This window comes from Xiphophorus couchianus, chromosome 2 (genome assembly GCF_001444195.1).
Source record: "Xiphophorus couchianus chromosome 2, X_couchianus-1.0, whole genome shotgun sequence".
Classification (NCBI taxonomy): domain Eukaryota; kingdom Metazoa; phylum Chordata; class Actinopteri; order Cyprinodontiformes; family Poeciliidae; genus Xiphophorus; species Xiphophorus couchianus.
In genome coordinates this window covers 32,846,205-32,864,218 of record NC_040229.1, presented here as the reverse complement: position 1 = coordinate 32,864,218, position 18,014 = coordinate 32,846,205, and the positions used below count along the sequence as shown (strand labels likewise).

The following is an 18,014-nucleotide window of genomic DNA, read 5'->3' as shown; positions in this document are numbered from 1 at the left end:
ATCCACTACTGCGTCCATCTGGACCATCCAGGGTTGCACAGCAGTCATCAGTGAACAAGTCTGTTTGAAAATGAATCTTCATGTACAGCTGGGCCCACTGTGACCGTTTCTGCTTGTGAGCTCTGGTTAGGGGAGGCTAATAGTAGGTTGATGCACCACAAGCCTCTGGAGGATCCTCCACCTTGAGGTTCCAGAGGCTCCAAATAACTGTTTGCTGTTTTGTAAGGGCATTTTAACAGCTGCTCTCTTAATCTGATGAAGTTATCAGAAACTTTCCTCATTCTGCCTTTATCTGTACAAACCCATCTTTGTTCTGAATCAGCCACAAATCTCTTCACAGTACGATAACGCTTCATTTGTCGTTACATATCTAATGTTTTCATACCTTGTCATACGGCACTACACTATCTGATGATTTTCATCAGCAGAGAGATCCTTTCTCTTTCCCATATTGCTTGAAACCTGTGGCTTGTTTAATAATGTGGAACATCCTTCTTAAGTAGATTTCCTTTAATTGAGCTCACCAGACAAACTAATCAATCCAGTTCTCTGAAATTAATTATAGTGATTGAAAGAGCCCTGACACACAATAACACCTATAAATTTAATAGCACAACAAAAAATGTAATCTTTATGACACTTAAATCCAATTTGCATAATAATTTGGAACACTGTGTATGGTCGCCACAAAACCTGCACTACCTATAACCAGAGGCACATTTACAGCAGACAGCGTTGTTCACAGCAGCTGTTTGTGTCAGCATGAGCCCCTTAGTCCGACCATCACCCTGCTATAAACAAGTAACCATGAACTCCCTTAATGGATCATTTTGTCATTCACATCATTAAAGCACACCATTAAGATCAAAAGCTGTGTGTGTTTACACAACATGCTGCTCGGCCAGCAGAAAAAAATGGGTGTCCCTCAAATAATCTTGGGAGAATTAAGCTGAGTTCACTGCTGCAGCAAGACGGCAAAGTACACTCAGTGCTTTAAATATAGGACAAAGTGTTATACAGTATAACAACCTCAAGATGTTATCTGCAATAGATTCCACTGATCAACTTATTTCTCTGATTAGACAGAAACAGGAGGGCCATCATATGTCTCTGTTCTGGATGTGCCCACAAATGGTTGCTACTTTATTTGTCTTGCATCATATCACTACATCACAGTCATCATCCAGCCTCATCCCTTCCTCACAGCTCATAGATGTTATATGGCTTTGTGACTAACCCAAAATGGAAAAGGAGCACAATACAGGAGAGAGTAAGAAGGTCATGCCAATCCAATAACACAAATTAAAAGCAAGTAACATTTAAATATGATCTGCCAAGTTCTGGATAGGTGCATTAACTGAAAATATGAAACTAAGGTGCTGATTTGGTTCTGTTTGTGGTGCTAGTTCCTGTAACTGACTGAACTTTGGGCTAAAGAAAATGGATATGATTGGAATCATGAAACTAGTTCATTTCTAATCTCAGAGTTCTAACACCGAGTTGTGAGTGAAGAGAAAATGACATTTTAGCTGTAGTCTTGCTCCCCATTTATTTAAGCTTAGGGGAAAGCAACGCAACTTAAACAAATACCTGAAATAGTTTAAGCACTTCATACTTTGTTAGGTTCAGCCCAAAAAGTAAAAGAAAGTATGTTTTGCAAAAAAGTAAGGAAATGTATGTTTTGTCAAAAACAATTCTTTGTTCTAACAATGATTCTTTGTAATAAATTTTATAGTTCTGGAAAGACTGTTTATTTCACTTTAAATTATGACACATTTGTGGGGACAATTCATTTATTGGTTGAACTGCAAGGATAGTGAAAAACTTGCCTCAGCCAGTGCCAAACAGCTCATTATGCTAGTAACTCCTGTTTGGTATCCTTGATGACTGACATTTGGTGAAAAAGTCTTTTTGGTCAATCTATCAGTTTATTTCTTTAGCTAACAGGTTATCAACAGTGCATGAGATAAATGTACAGTGGCCTGGTACCCTGACCTCAGGTTAATCACCTGCTTGGTCACAGACATTCTGCAGAAGCATTTATCACTGTCAGCATGGTTGTATTGGTCAATCTGACACAAACCCCAAGCTGATCTCAGATTGAGGTTAGGACTGCCTCCACACCCACAGTCCAGAGGCTGCCTCTGGTGAAGTCGCTGTGAGGGTCAGAGGTCACTCCCTAATAGTAAAGGTGGCTAATCTCATCCTCATATTGCTCTGCAGTTTAACTCCAACGATGTAGGGCCTTTGTTCTCCTGTGATAGACATCCTGTCCCACAGCATCACACTACCGCCACCAAAAGCATGTGCAAAGAATATTGGACAATCTTTAATGCAAATTCTAGATGAATTTTTCTGACAAAAGTGGCAGCTCTTTAGGGAAATAAACAGATTGCACCAGTATAAAATAAACTGATCAGAAGCATTGCCACAACTGGAAAAATGAATAAACACAAATTCAATTCTTTTCTGTGCCAAGTTTGGTTAGTCAAAATATTCAATGGAAAACGGGCTCTTCAGAGTTCACGGTCTTGACATAGTGTAAGTATTTTTAAGAATTACATGAATATCTACAGTATTTTCCCTTAATAATATTCAAAACAAGCAGATCAACATTAGAAAGTTGACACATTGGCAAATAAAATAGTACATATACTTTTTCACTTACAGGATTAATTTTGTAAATTCATTCCTCGTATTTCCTGATATGCCAAGTTTGGTGTGAGCGACTAAGTGTAAAACAAAGTAGTGACATGTCAGAGAGGCTTCTGGAGGTGTGTCTGGGTTTAGCTGTCCTCTTCATCGCTGTCTCTCATGCTGATGCCCTGCAGGCCACTGCCTGCCTTGACTGCTGCTGTGGCCTCCTCCACTGTCAACCGGTTGTAGACGGTCTCGTAGTTCTTGTTGTTGAGCGTGCCATTCAGCACACCCTGCAGCCTGAAGTCACGGTAGGTCTTCTGATGAGGCACAAGAAAGAAAGATGGGTAAATAGGCAAAGGGAAGAAATAAGAGCGCATGTGAGGAATGTAGAGAGCAGGAGGAGGCAGTTGCTATTCACTGTGTGAAAGGACAAAAGCTGGAAGATGGAGGCTGAAGGACGTTCAGAGGCTTTTTTGTGTGTTAAACCAGGAAGGCAGAGTGAAGTGTCTCAGGGATTTTTACTTTCAGTGGGGAGCTATTATCATTCCGAGTCTCATTGGTTTCTACTTAAACTAACAAACTATAAAAAGACAAAAAGCATTTCAGCGGTTTTCGCTTTCATCTCTCGCGCCTCTTCTCACAGCTGCTTTCAAGGACTTCAGTGCGACTTCATTTGAGTAATTTTTTTTCTCACTCCATTGTCAGTTGTGATTTTTTTTTCTATGAATCGCTCAAAAGGAAGAGTCACTATTTAGTCACACAAAGATTTAGGGTTTCAACATCTTGGTCTGCTGAGGCTCCTTCATGTTTTCCCTCCGCTGTCCTCAAGCTGCAGACAAATCTTGGATAATCTGTGAGGTTCAATTTTCAGCAAGGTCCTCTTCAGTCCACTGCTGAAGCTCTGATTAGTCAATTTTATGAGTATTGTGTATTTCCGTAAGAAAGTACATGACAAAAACCAAACACAATGAATAAACAAAAAGGAAAAATTAAGAGTGGTGATAAGCCTTTCAGTGATTTATAAACTAGCACAAGTATATAAAATATCCACTGGCTTCTTGACAACAGGAAGCCAGTGGATATTAAGCAGGATGGGTCCCAGGATTGAACCTTGAGGTACCCCACATGTGACTTTTGTCTGATAAGAAGTTATATATTGACTCAAAGAAATCCTGTTCTTTATGTAAGATTCAAACCAGCTGAGTTCTGGTCCGGAAAGTCTGACCCTAACTCTCCAATAATAAGTCATGGTGAATAGTGTCAAAAGCTGCACTGAGGTCCAACAGAACCAGCACTGTGGTTCTTCCACAGTCCTGGTTTTATGAATCCCATTGAACACTTTGACGAGGGCAGTGGTAACCATGGAAACCGGACTGGAAGATGTCAAAGTGGTTGCTCATTGTTTAGAAGCTGTTTAAATGTTGGAACCCTTGGCAAGGTTGTTCCTTTTTATCAATGGTTTGATAACTGCTGTTTTTAAATCCTGGGGGGGGAAAAACCTGATGAGAGCAAAGAGTTTATTATCTGAATCAGACGAGACAGGAAAACCTTTATTAAGAAAAGTTGTGGGTAGGATATCCAAACAGCAGGGGGGAGCTTTACTGATGGTTGAGTTGGTGGAATTGTATCATTTTCTAAACATTTTTTATGATTGCACAAAACATTGCTACTGTATTTAATGTTGAACTAAAAGTTTCTCTGTAACGAAGTTGGCAAATTTACTGCTGGTCCTGTTAGAGTGGAGTCCAGCTGCTACTGTCATAGGAGGGTTTGTTAACCTGAAAATTGTGGTAAACAAAGCTCAAGCATCATTGATGTTTTAGTTTATGATTTCAAAAGAACGTTTCCCTTTAAAGAGTTGAATGATAGCTTTGTAGTGTCTCTTTGTAGATTTTATTATGACGATGGAATCGAATTTTACCCCATTTATGTTTGGCCCTTTGACAGAGGCTCCTTTCACATCTCACTAGTGGAGCAGCTCTCCACAGAGGCTTGGTCCCACCACACATGATCTTTGTTTTAACAGAAGCAACTATCTCAATTATCTGAGAATTTAGAATTGAAATGATCAACCAACTCATCTACTGGGTGTAAAGGGAGGTGGAACAGTAAACCTGAATAAAAGTTTTAGCTGTGTTATCCTTATGGCTTGTAATGACATCTCTCTGCCTATGTGAGTCAACAGAAATGGTGCTTTCAAAGATAATAGAAAAATGATCAGAGTGGGCAACATCACTTACAGAGATCTTGGAAGTATTTATGCCCTTACTAATAATCATGTCCAGAGTGTGTCCTTGATTATCTGCTGCATGTTCAACATGTTGAATGGAATTATATTAGAAGAACTTTTCTGAGATCAGCCATCAGACAGAACAGCATATGCTTAATTTGTGCTTTATTTACATGGATTTAAAATACTTGGATGGTAGACAAGAATGGATTGTACAGAAACCTACGTTATAAAGCAGAACCATCATCAATAAAATAATCTACATGATTGTTGTTAATGTGCACCATTATATCTATTCTATGTAATACATTCAGTCATAACGTAACGGTTTCTACATAATTTGGGATTTGCTGAGCAGAAAAAAAACACAACTCATCTACTTTTTTTATTTAACTAAAAAAATTCAGGCTTTGGCTAGTTAGAAGGTACTAGGTCAGCAGTCAGCAGTCATCGAGTGTCACTGTCCTGCAGTGACACTCGAGGAGTGTTGCAGGGATGCAACACTTGGACGCATCCCTGCTCCAACACACCTAAATCAAATGGCTGAATAAAATTTCATCAAGTTCTGCAAACTTTAAAAATTCATTTGATTCAGTTCTTTGTGGAGGAGTGGTGCATCCAAATGTTGCAGGAGCGTGGCACTCGAGGACTGGAGGTGAAGATCTCCAGTCAATGTCAAAAATCATGACACATTTTCTTAGTCTGTAAGTTGTCATTACACTGCATTACACAGTGTAATGGCAACTGCCAGTAGCTTGCAGTCTGTATTTTACTTGGCGTTTTATGTGAAATGAAATGTGTTAACTCCAACATATTGTCCAGAACAATGGCATGATGAAAAGGCATGGCAAGGGAAAAATCATTTGGTGGTCTACCCATCCCACTTTAATCGTGTCGTCACCATGAGAACCAGCTTGCTGATTTTTCTCTCTGACCATTGCAGTAAAGGTGAAATAACATGAATGTTGTTTTTAACTTACTTGAATGAGGACATTGTCAGCTGCTATATTTAAATAGAATCAGGAATTTCTTAAGGAGGAGCGCCCACCCTGCAGTTGTCTGAAAGCTGCCGCGAACCCCTTACACAAACATTCTCTAAAATAGACACTTTCAGTCAAAACTGCATTCATTTTCAGCAGCTTTGCAGATAATTTGCATATACATATTAAATAAAGTCTATGTGAGGAAAAAGAAGTGGGGATAAATAACCTACGGAACAATGGGGTCATCTAAATTTGAACTTATGTAAAAAGTCATAACTGACCATCTTTAATGACTTCATTTTATTTAAAAAAAAAACCTGATAAATGAATGAGAACTAGTTCATGTCAGAAGTGCGACTTTCAGCTCAGACATAAACATGTTTTAACCTCTGTGAGCTGAACTTGTTCTCTAGACCCACTGCACTGTGTAATTGAAGTTGTTGTTTTTTCTAAGAAGATGTAAACCCACTTTGGTCTTGGAGCCTCTTGGATTAGCTATTAGCTCAGGCCTATTGGAAAAGTTAAAAAAAATAATATTTAGATGAAGACAGAAGTATACATGCAGAGATTGTCTGCACAGTTTGCTCTAATTTATAAGACTTTGTTTACCTTCACAATCTTGATGAGTACTTTCAGCTGGTAGATGTGGAGCTGCAGGTCCAGTCTGTCAGTCAGCCACACGCACACAGTTCTCATGGAGCTTGTGTACCATTGCTGTAAGAGGCAGAAAAGGCACAATGAAGAGGACAAGTTTGTTTATGTGAAAGATAACAGAACTGGGGGGAAAGCATCAAAAAGCTTGTTCAGTATGAAACTTCACATTTCTGCTAAAAACATGTTAACTAAAAAAATTGGAAGGTACTAGATCAGGAGTCTAGTTGCTTGTGAAGTCAGGTCACTACAAGCAAGCAGTCCAAGGTGGGTCTATGAAGCTGCACGGTTCCTTTTACAGGCTCCACTATCAGATAAAAGCTATACTACATCGTGTAAATGCAGTCACAGCTGCTCAGTCCCTCAAGGACACTCTATCTGTTTGTCATTAGAGGGACTGATAGCCGTTTACTCGCTGACATCTTCCTTCAGTCCTGCAGACAACACTAAAACACAAGGTCAACAAATCTGCAGCATTAAGCAAGAAAAGTCAAAGAGGGGAAAACATTCCCTTATTCAAAGACTGCCAATTTAATGAAACTGGTGAATACTGCATGTCAAGGGAAGAGTTCAGGGCTTCGCTTTAAACTTCAAAAAAACAGAGGAGAAAAAGAAGCAAATCAGACCCATAATTCATTTGAAGCATTTAAATGTGCACATTACGTGGCTTTATTCAGATACCAGCTGAAAGACAGAAAGCAGAGAAAAATCACTGTGACACATTAATGACCTGTAAATATTCAGATCTACCCTGCAATCCAGCTGTACGAATCTGGATATTACTATCAAACTAATAATGACAAATTCTGTAATTACCTTGCAGTTTAAGAGAACAAAAAATAACAGAAAGTTCATTTCATGCACTTGACAAAAGTCGGAGCATGTCCACGAACATTCAAGGGTTTCATAAATATTTAATTTCATGTGCTGTCTGAGCAACCTCTGTTCTCCTCCAGGATGCCACCTAATTATACTCAAGCTAAAAACCAGTTTTCTCTCAGTCTAGGCAGCAGAAAACATGCTAATTCACAAATTAAAGTTCAAGATCACAAACATTCTCTAAGTTGATTTCTTTCCCTTCCTGAATTAGTTCACATTCCTGCTTTCTAAAGGACCTTCAGAGTTCATAATGTTGGTTTTTTTTACTAGCACCAAAACTTACCAATACATTCTGAGTTTCAAACTTTGTTTTGTAGGTGTTTTAGCTAAACTGAGGTATTAAGCAAACCAGTCACCATAAGAAGAACTGGGATGAATTAAAGAAATATTGATTTGCTTTACTGATCATTGCATAGTTTACACATGTGTGCTACTGACTAATTTGCCAGTACCTTGAGTGACAAACGTCAAATAAGCAGAATCAATGTGAACTGGAAGACAAAAAAGCTACAGGTCAGTCCATCAGTTGCAAAGTTCTATCTTTGTGATAGGTTGCTAGTGTTAATATGAATGTCTTATAAACATACTATTTAAAACAATTAGAAAAAGAAAGAGAACTAACATCCAAAGAGCAGAGCAGGGGAAACCCATGAGAACCATCCCAGTTGTGCCAGGGAAAACTGCACCCCACGCCACCAGAAAAACATCCTGGGGGAACCAGCCAAGCTAGCCCCTTTTTTGGATACACCAGTGGGCAGAGGCACCAGCCACTGGCCAGGGGTATAGGCAACAGGCCTCACCTTTGGTGGAGGCATGAGAAGATGAAAAAACATTTACACGGTCGAAATGAGCCAGGAAACCAGAGCTGGACTAGAATAAAGCAGTCTCAACCCCTCAAACAACTTCAATCACAATTCCATGAAATTCCCATCCCAATGAATCTCCACATGGGTTCTCCCAAAGGGCCACCCTCAAATAGTACACAAATATCAAACATATGCCCCCGAACACAAATGCAATGACTCTTCTCTCCACCGGGGTACCCACCCAACAGGAGAGGTCCCCCACCTAAAAGCTAGCTCTGCCCACAGGCCCCACTCAAAATGGCCTGTGTTTCCATGGTGGAGCAGCTGTATCAAAGCCAAACATCACCAAGAGCAATACAAAGGATCGGATGCAGTGGTGTATAGTACGCCGCCGCTGCACTCTAGAGCAGAGGAGGCGTTCTCTGGAGTGAACGCCTCCAGAGATAGCAGATTCTACATCTGCAATCTAATGCACGAGCAAATACCTTTGGCAGTATAGTGTATGTTCCAGGTATCTGAGTTCTTTACACTTTCAACTTGGGAAGTTTATCATAGCATTGTGTTGTAGGATGTCAGAGTTGTTCCAGATGGGTATACGTCTGCATGGGATTAGTGAAGGCTATTTTTAGAAATTCCCCGCCAAGCTGTCAGGGAGGAGCTAATGTTGAAGATTTTGAAGCATACCTATCATTTTGTGTTTGAACTAATAGAAGGTTTGAAATCTTTACACTATTGAATAGTGTCCAGTTTACACTTAGCCAGGTGTATACTGGCTAAGCTAGTATGGGCCTAGCCAGTTGGCTACAACAGAAGACAGCTGCCTAGTGCTGCTGGCAGTAATACAGTACTGAGCTGGATCCACAGCCTGCAAAGTAGCTTTAACATCAACTCAAGTCATTTCTCAGAGGTTTCAAAGTTTCATGCATACATGAAACTTTGGTACGGAAATATCACTACCCCATTACACCAGTACCACCAACCTTTGAGAGTTGTAGTCTCAGTTTCCTGTCGATAGCTGACATGAGTGGTATCAGGTGGTTTTCTGCTGCTAGTTGATGAGTACTTTCAGCTGGTAAATGTGTATGTTGTCTGCTTCACAAACCCCATGCCCCCCAGAAGAAGTAACATCATGGTGACACAGCTTAGTAAACACAGCGATTATGGCAGAGAGGAACGACTATTACGAGTTCACGAGTTCAGAGGACGAAATAATAATTGGCTGAAAAATCTCATTTTAGCCAGTCATCAAAAAAAAAAAGAACGGAAGACATCAGTGAGCCACTCTCATCAGGCCAGACTTGATCTGAGGGAGTTTAATATTTCAGTATTAAACTCCCCCAGTTTAAATGTTCAAGACTTCTTCTTTTGTGAAATATTCATACCTGCCAGTATAGCACCATAACCCTAAGTCAGTACAATCATGACTCAGTCCATTGAATTGTGTTATTGGTTGAATTATTTCTAATAGGTATAACTTATAATCAGTTGTTACTGATCCATATGTGTGTGTGGAAGGGAGGGGTAACGTACACAAGCAAACAATTATCCTTAATGCGCAGTGTGTGTTTATTCTACACATCTTTCATGGTCCTACCCTGGCTTTTCTGCAATCATCAATGAAGAAAAAGGAGAGGCTGTAAATGAATTTGATTGACTCGCTGAGAGGCCCATAAACAGGACAATTCCACACTCAAAACACTCCTGTTGAGGCGCCTGATGCTGCTGTCAAACGTTACATTTGCTTCTATTGTTACACACAAGATGCACGAGTGAGTATGCGTGCGTGGGCGTGATGGGGTGTGTGTGTGTGTGTTGCATTCATACTGAAGGACTTAGCTTAGACACTTCAAGGCCCTGCTGTCACCTCCTCCTCAGTGCATGACTGGGCGCTTCTGAGCTCCATTAGACTCATTCTCCTCTATCCCCTTCCCTCAAATGCAGACACACACACGCCCACCCCCGCACACGCACGCACACGCATGCACATACATCAGCACAGTGCAGCTTGAGGCTCACTCTGAACCCTCAGAGGAGCCAACGGGTGGCAGAAATCCATCGCTCTGCTTCGTGCTGCTAATGTGTACCAAGTCCTGAACTGCCATGCCTAAATCACTGCATTCACTCCAACGGGGAGCTGAGGCGTGTTAGGAAACTGCCTGCTAGAATATTCTTACAAATCTGAATCTTGCAGGTGGAAGCAGCCAGTGAATACAGCAGACAGCATGGGACAGAGAGATGGGAGATGGATGGATAGGATGAGGTGTAAAAGGGTTTTTGGCTCCAGCAGAGCGAGCCAAATGCTCTCAGTGTTCCTAAGTGATAAACAGGTCAATAGAAGCAGACACTGTTTTCAGTATCACGGAGACCTCCTGCTGCTCTGAGAGTGAAGAATCAAACAGTAAAAACACCTGACTGTCAGTTGCTTTAGATAATTTTCTCAAGAATACCTAAATATTATGAAATCACACTGCCAATTATATAAAACAACAGGATCTGGTGGTGAGTGGATATAAACCGTGTGTATGAATGTAGAGTGTGAGGCTTGATTTGCTCCTGAATCCTGACAGGTCAAGTTTCATTGTTGAATGAAACCCGAAGTCACACAACGCCTTGCAAAATAATGTATTTGAATGCACTGAGCTCTCACATTTTGTCACACAATAAGTACAATAAGAATAAATGTAAATGTTTTTACTGGGATTTTTGTGATAAACCAAAACAAAGAAGAGTGGAAGATACAAGTTGTTTTAACTTGCCAATCAATTGCACTTAGTCACATTTCATATCACACCACTAAATAAAGTTCAGAGCAACCAATTACCTCCACACGTCACATTTGTAGTCAATATATTTCAACAATGAAATGATTCTCAGTCACAATGCAGCTGGATGGACCTCCACCAGGACTGACAGCATGGACAACAAGACCAGTAATCTCTTCTGAAGCAGTCAAGGTGAGTGTGATAAATGGAAGAGGGACAAGAAGAAATCCTGGTGCAGTTTGCCGAGTAGAAAACAGAGCAAACGTGGAAAAAGATGCTCTACTCAGAATAGACCAAAATGAAATATTTTGGCCTACAAACAAACCACAGCATCATTTTGTGAGAATGATTTCCTTTAGCTGGGACAGAGAAGCAGGTCGAAGTTAATGTGAGGGTGGATGGATGGAGATAATTAATCCTGGAGCAGAAGAGCTGAGGGGGTTCAGCTTCCAGCAGGAGAACCAGATAAACATCCAGCCAGTGGATGGATTAAGTCAAAGCAGATTCATGTGTTAGAGACAGTCACATTTGGAGCCATTCAAGTATAATGCAGAAATTATCTCTTCTGGAATCATGATGAAATAAGATGATTGAACACAGATTACACGAGACAGTCCATAGAATACAGATCTTTGCTAGATGTGTTGGGTATCCAGAGAATCATCATGCAGCTATGGCTGCAGCTCAGCAGGTGAACTGAAACATCACTCAGTTCAGAGCTGGCTTCAATTTTATCCTGATGAACTTTTGGGAACTTGGTCTTTGCTCTCAAGCGGCTGGTTGAGAGTTACAGAAGAGTGAAACAGAGTTTTCACTTTTCCTGACTTCCTACGTTTTTCACAATATCACACCAATTTAATTCTTAGTAAAAGACAACAAAAGTAAACACAAAATGAAGTGTTTGTCTAAAGCATAATAGTAATTTATCACTCATGGGTTCACTGTCTGTAGCCACATTCAGGCCTGATTACTGGCACTCCTGTTCTCTGTCAAGACATCACTTACTCAGGACCTGCCTGACAAACTGAAGGACACCAAACGGTCCTCAAACGTTAGACATTATGCTGACCTTCGAAGACATTCAGGAACAAAGGAGAGAAAGTAACTGAGACCTATGCAGAAAGGATTACAAAGCCGTTTTCTAGCTTAGGGACTAGAGTGAGCCACAGTGAGAGCCGTTATCAACACATGGTGGAGACATGGAACAATGGTGAAGCTTCCCAGGAGTGGACAACCGACCAACATCACACCGAGAAAGACAGCACAATGTCATCCAAGAACTGTAGGCCTCACTTCCCTCAAGTAAGGTCATGCCTGAGGGCACCGTAAAACAGAGACAGAGATCAAAAAGGACATGCATAGCAGAGTTCCAAGGTGAAAACCACAGCTAAGCAAAAAGAACATTAACACTGGACTTAGCTTTTTCAAAACTCATCTTGATGATCCCCAACACTTTAGGAAAACATTGTGTGGACTGATGAGAGAGAAGTTGAACTCTTTAGATAGTGTGTATTCTGTTACATCTGGTGTAAAAGTAACACCACATTTCAGAAAAAGATCATCATACCAACAGGAAAACATGATGGTGGCAGTGTGATGGCAGTGGCCGTGTGTCTGGGGCTGTTTTGCTACTTCAGGACCAGGAAGACTTGCTGTGCTAAATAGAACCATGACTGCTGCTGTTGACCAAAACATCCTGATGGAGAACATCCACCAATCTGTTGGTGACATCAACCTGAAACCAACTTAGGTTTTGCAGCAGGGTAGTGATCAAGAACACAACAGCAAATCCATCTCTGATTGGCTGAAATACAAAGACTTTGAAGTGGCCTAGTCAAACTCCTGACCTGAATCCTGTCGAGATGCTGTGGCATGACCTTAAAAACGTCGTTCATGCTGGAAACCCTCCAATGTGGCTGAATTAGGAAACTTTACTGTAAAGATGTTTGGAAAAGACTCACTGCACAATGTCACAAACGTTTGGTTGCAGTTGTTGCTGCTAAAAGTTGCTCAACCAGTTATCAGGTTTAGGGGCCGATCACTTTTTCACGCAGGTCCATGCAGGTTTGTATTATTAGTATCATCCTTCATAATAAATACCTTCATTTATAAACTGCATTTTGTGCTTATTTTTGTTGTCATTGATTAATATTTAAACTGTTTTAAGGAAGAGGTCAAACACTTCTTCACCCCACTGTATTTGATGTGAGACTGGATATGGTGAGGTCAATCCCAATGCCTGCCTGAGTGGGAGATCTGACTCAGATAGGCATCTGATTTCCCAGCATGGAGTCATATATGTTGTCTTGAATTCTTTAGCTTTGGTTTAGGAAAATTAGGCGTAAGCTTTATCATGTTTAAGATGATTCCTACATTTTTCTTATTAGGTGAAATATTCCTGTTGCTCAGCTAACAAACTGAACAAATAAAAATTATGTACCATGATAAAAAACTAGTAGCGTTCTTCATTCTATGGAAAAATGTTTCAGTGCTTCCTTTCTTCTCTCTTTTTGTGTATGAAACATGGCATTGTCCTTTTTTAAATAAAAGAACAAAATCCCAGATCTTAGTTGTTTATGTTCGTTAATTAAATCCAAAAGGAATATTGTAACCAATACAACAACAACAGGACGTAAGACAAAAAGAATGGTTCAAAATATTTTTGTTTTAAAACAAAACACAATCAGAATACATTAGATTATTTTTCTGTAATGCTAAGAACTCACATCAAAGACCTTCTCAATGCAGACCTCGTCGTTGATATGATCTCGAAGGATGTCCTGGTTCTGCCGAACAAAGATAATGTAGGTTTCCGCCAGATCCATTCCTGGATTCTGGAGAGCAGAGAAAAATTAGAAGTCTTATCAGAAATTCACAGCAACAACTTGTGTAATAATGTTTGATGCAGTTGGGCTATTACATTAATCCATAATGACTTGCACACTCAATGTGAGCCAGTAAGCTTAGAAATTAGCGAGAAGTTTGTCAAACATGCAGCAATGAAAACAGAGAAACCTGCCAGCACAGCTTTACGCAGCACATGGTGAGGCCATGTGTTGGTCTTTAGACTTAAACATGGCCACCAACAGAATCTTCCAGTCATATGGTCATTCACAATGTCTCTGTCAATGCAGATGGTTTTAATGTTAAAACGATGTGTTCAAATGGTGGGTGAACTACGATGTGACATCATGGTGGTCTCATCCAATTTATGCAAAACGTGCTGCTTAGCAGCATATTGAGACAGTCAAGAAACATAGCTTTTTAATGTTCTCTTATTTTCACACATACATATTTAATCTTATTTAATTGTGAATTTAAAAATATGCATACTGAAAGAAATGTCATCACAAGAGTCCAATAACAAAATAAATACGTAATAATACATTTATTATCTTATAAAGATATGCGATGTATTTATAGTATAAATATATTGTATAAATTCCATCCATCCATCCATTTTCTTCCTCTTATCCAGGTTCGGGTCACGGGGCTAGCATCTTCAGAAGGGAGGCCCAGACTTCCCTCCCCAGCCACTTGTTCCAGCTCCTCCGGGGGAATCCCAAGGCATTCCCAGGCCAGCCGAGAAACATAGTCCCTCCAGCGTGTCCTGGGTCTTTCCCGGGGCCTCCTCCCGGTGGGACGTGCCCGGAACACCTCACCAGGGAGGCGTCCAGGAGGCATCCTGACCAGATGTCCAAGCCACCTCAACTGGCTCCTCTCGACGTGAAGGACCAGTGGCTCTACTCTTAGTCCCTCCCGGATGACTGAGCTTCTCACCCTATCTCTAAGGGAGAGCCCAGACACCCTACGGAGAAAACCCATTTCGGCCGCTCGTATCTGTGATCTCATTCTTTCTATCATGACCCAAAGCTCATGACCACAGATGAGGGTAGGAACGTATATCGACCGGTAAATCGAGAGCTTCGCTTTTTGACTCAGCTCTCTCTTCACCATGATGAACTGGTACAGCGCCCGCTAAAGATGCCGCACCAATGCGCCTGTTGATCTCCCGCTCCCTTCTTTACTCATTCGTGAACAAGATCCCAAGATACTTCAACTCCACCACTTGGGGCAGGACAACCTCGGATTTGGAGGCACTGATCCTCATCCCAGCCACTTCACATTCAGCTGCGAACCGCTCCAGCAAGAGCTGCAGATCACGACCTGATGAAGTGAACAGTACTACATCAGCTGCAAAAAGCAGAGATGCGATCCTAAGGCCACCAAATCGGATCCCCTCAACACCTTGGCTGCGCCTAGAAATTCTGTCCATGAAAGTAATGAACAGAATCGGTGACAAAGGGCAGCCCTGGTGGAGTCCAACTCTCACCAGAAAGGAGCCCGACTTACAGGCAATGCGGATCAGACTCCGACACCAGTCATACAGGGACCTGACAGCCCGTATCAAAGGGCCCGGTACCCCATACTCCCGGAGAACCCCCCACAGAGCTCCCCGAAGGACACGGTCGAACGCCTTCTCCAAGTCCACAAAACACATGTAGACCAGTTGGGTGAAACTCCCATGCGCCCTCCAGGACCCTGCTGAGGGTGTAGAGCTGGTCCAGTGTTCCACACGACCAGGACGAAAACCACACTGCTCTTCCTGAATCCGAGGTTTGACTGTCCGACTGTCCTTGCCAGGGAGGCTTAAGAGTGTGACCCCAGTAATTGGAACACCCTCTGGTCCCCCTTTTTGAACAGGGGGACCACCACCACAGTCTGCCAATCCAGGGGAGCTGCCCCCGATGTCCATGCAATATTGCAGAGTCGCATCAGCCAACACAACCCTACAACATCCAGAGCCTTAAGGAACCCAGGACGAATCTCATCCACCCTTTGAAGCCCTGCCACCGAGGAGCTTTTTAACTACCTTGGCAACCTCATCCCCAGAGATTGGAGAGCCCGACCCAGAGTCCCCAGGCTCAGCTTCCTCAATGGAAGGCAGATCCTTCCTGTAGGCCAGTTCATTGTCGTCCCTGATGAGACCCACCACCGTCGTATCGTCCGCATACTTAATGACATGATTTGCACTGAACCTGGCTTGGCAGTCAAGGGTCATCAGGGTGAAGAGCAATGGGCTCAGTACACAGCCCTGAGGGAGACATTGCTGAGGGAGATGATCCTTGAAGCATTTTCCCCAACCCTCACAGACTGGGGTCTGTCTGTGAGGAAATCCAGCAGCTAGTTACATGGGGGCACAGGGAGAGGGGCATTGAGTTCAAGGGGAGCTGGTTTGCTCACTAGGTGCTGGGGGATGATTGTGTTTAATGATGAGCTGAAGTCCAGAAACAGCATTCACACACGAGTATTTTTCTCCTCCAGGTGTTTCAGGCTCAAGTGCAGTATGGAGGAAACAGCATCCTCTATGTAGCAGTTGGAGTGGTAGGCAAACTGGAGCGGATGAAATGAGGAGCGAAGTTTTGAGATGATGTGATCCTTCACCAGCCTCTCAAAACATTTCATCATTATGGGATTGAGTCCAACAGGGCAGCAGTCATTCAGTGATGAAATTGTGGGTTTTTTGGGCATATAGAAGCTTCTACATGCATGATTGAACTTTAATATAAGGTGAAAGTAAAGAGTCAGGCACCTGACACTCCTGGTGAGCACAGGAAATGTTTGGTATTTCATCCCAATCACTTCCAGTTACCAGCAAATGATCTGTCAACTGAAGGCAGACAGACACCGCTGTAGTGTAACACACATGACCTCACTGTAGCTCCTTTACTGCTCATTACCCCATTGAGACACATATCAAAAATGTTAACAATTAGACCCCCAAGTTACCTCAGCCCCACCCCCTGGCCCTCCCTCACACATACACTACAGTGCACTGTGCTGGTGTCGGTCCATTGTGTCTACTAAAGTCCACAGTCAAATCAGTCATCCACAAGGAAATTTTTGCTTTTTGTGCTTGCTATTTGTGACAAGCTTTATTGAAATGCTGATTTCACTTTGCAGCAGAACTTGGCACCTGCCCACTGTTCCAGTCCCTGACCTCCATCAGCTCTCCTTATGTGAGAGTTCTTTCTTCTTCTTTGTAGCAGGTTTGCCTTACTGCGACAGGTGAGATGTGCTGCTGTTCTTCATTCATCTCAAAGAGCCCACCACCTCTTCCCTGGTCCTTGAGCTGCAGTGATCTTGTCTGGAACTGCTGTAGACGTGAGCAGCTTGCCATGATTTCTTTTTGAGTAAATGTGAACATTTAAGAGGCAAGTGTGTCAGTTTACAGTGGAAGCCAGTAGGAATTCTCTGCCATTTCTGTTCCACTCTCTTTTTCTTCTGTCTTGTGGTTTGATATGGAGATCAGGCACTGTACTTTTTTGTTGTCTTATTGTAGATGGAGCTGTGTTTTATTTTTTTAGTTAGAAGGGAGTGTTTTGTTTGTTGTTTTAGACTTGGAGACTGTGGAGCGCAAAGTTTACCTAATTTTTTGTTGTGGAATTTGCTGGATTGCCATAATTGTTAAATAAATACCTGCTTTTGTTAACATTAAAGTTGTGGCATGTAACTTCAAAAATTGTTGTAAATAAGCTTTTATGTACTTGTTAAAACTATCACCATGTCATGACAGTTTATTAGACATATAATCTGTGAAAAGATTGATCTCTTCCCTGAACAAAATGCACCGCTCCTGACCAATCAGAGCCAGGAGGAGGGTCTTCGCGCTGTCACTCAATCTCATGTACTCACTGCTCATTGTGCTAGTTGCAGAAAAACAACTTAATGTTCCAGGAAAACTGTTTATCCATCATCATCGGTGGCCATGCCAACTAGCCTTAGCAATCCTGACAGGCTTTATTGCGGTGAGGGTGTGAGCAGTACACAAGAGTGACTGACAGCGCTCTGATTGGTTGTTTCTGACAGTTGTATATTTCTGTAGATTTCACTGGGAGAAGGCAGAGGAGATCAATCTTTTCTGTCTCATATTATACTGTCACAACATTGTGACAATTTTAGCAAATATGTAAAAAGCATATTTTTTAAAATAAAACTTACATACCCTAACTTTCACTGTTCTGTTGCTATTATTCATTTTTATTTTGCTAATCTCTGTGCC

At 41.7% G+C, this 18,014-nt stretch overlaps 1 protein-coding gene across 11 annotated transcripts in view; it reads right to left on the bottom strand.

Moving 5' to 3' along the window:
- Window positions 1-1,532: 1,532 nt before the first annotated feature.
- The window catches only part of cadps2 (Ca++-dependent secretion activator 2), a 142,634-nt gene continuing 126,152 nt past the window's right edge, over window positions 1,533-18,014 (bottom strand). For all 11 annotated transcript variants that reach the window (XM_028040865.1, XM_028040960.1, XM_028040875.1 and 8 more), the window contains 3 exons: window positions 13,678-13,785; window positions 6,463-6,567; window positions 1,533-2,957 (listed from right to left, as the gene is read on the bottom strand). In XM_028040865.1, coding sequence (XP_027896666.1) covers window positions 2,787-2,957; window positions 6,463-6,567; window positions 13,678-13,785 — 384 coding nt within the window. In that variant the 3' untranslated portion in view covers window positions 1,533-2,786. The remainder of the gene's footprint in view (window positions 2,958-6,462; window positions 6,568-13,677; window positions 13,786-18,014) is intronic.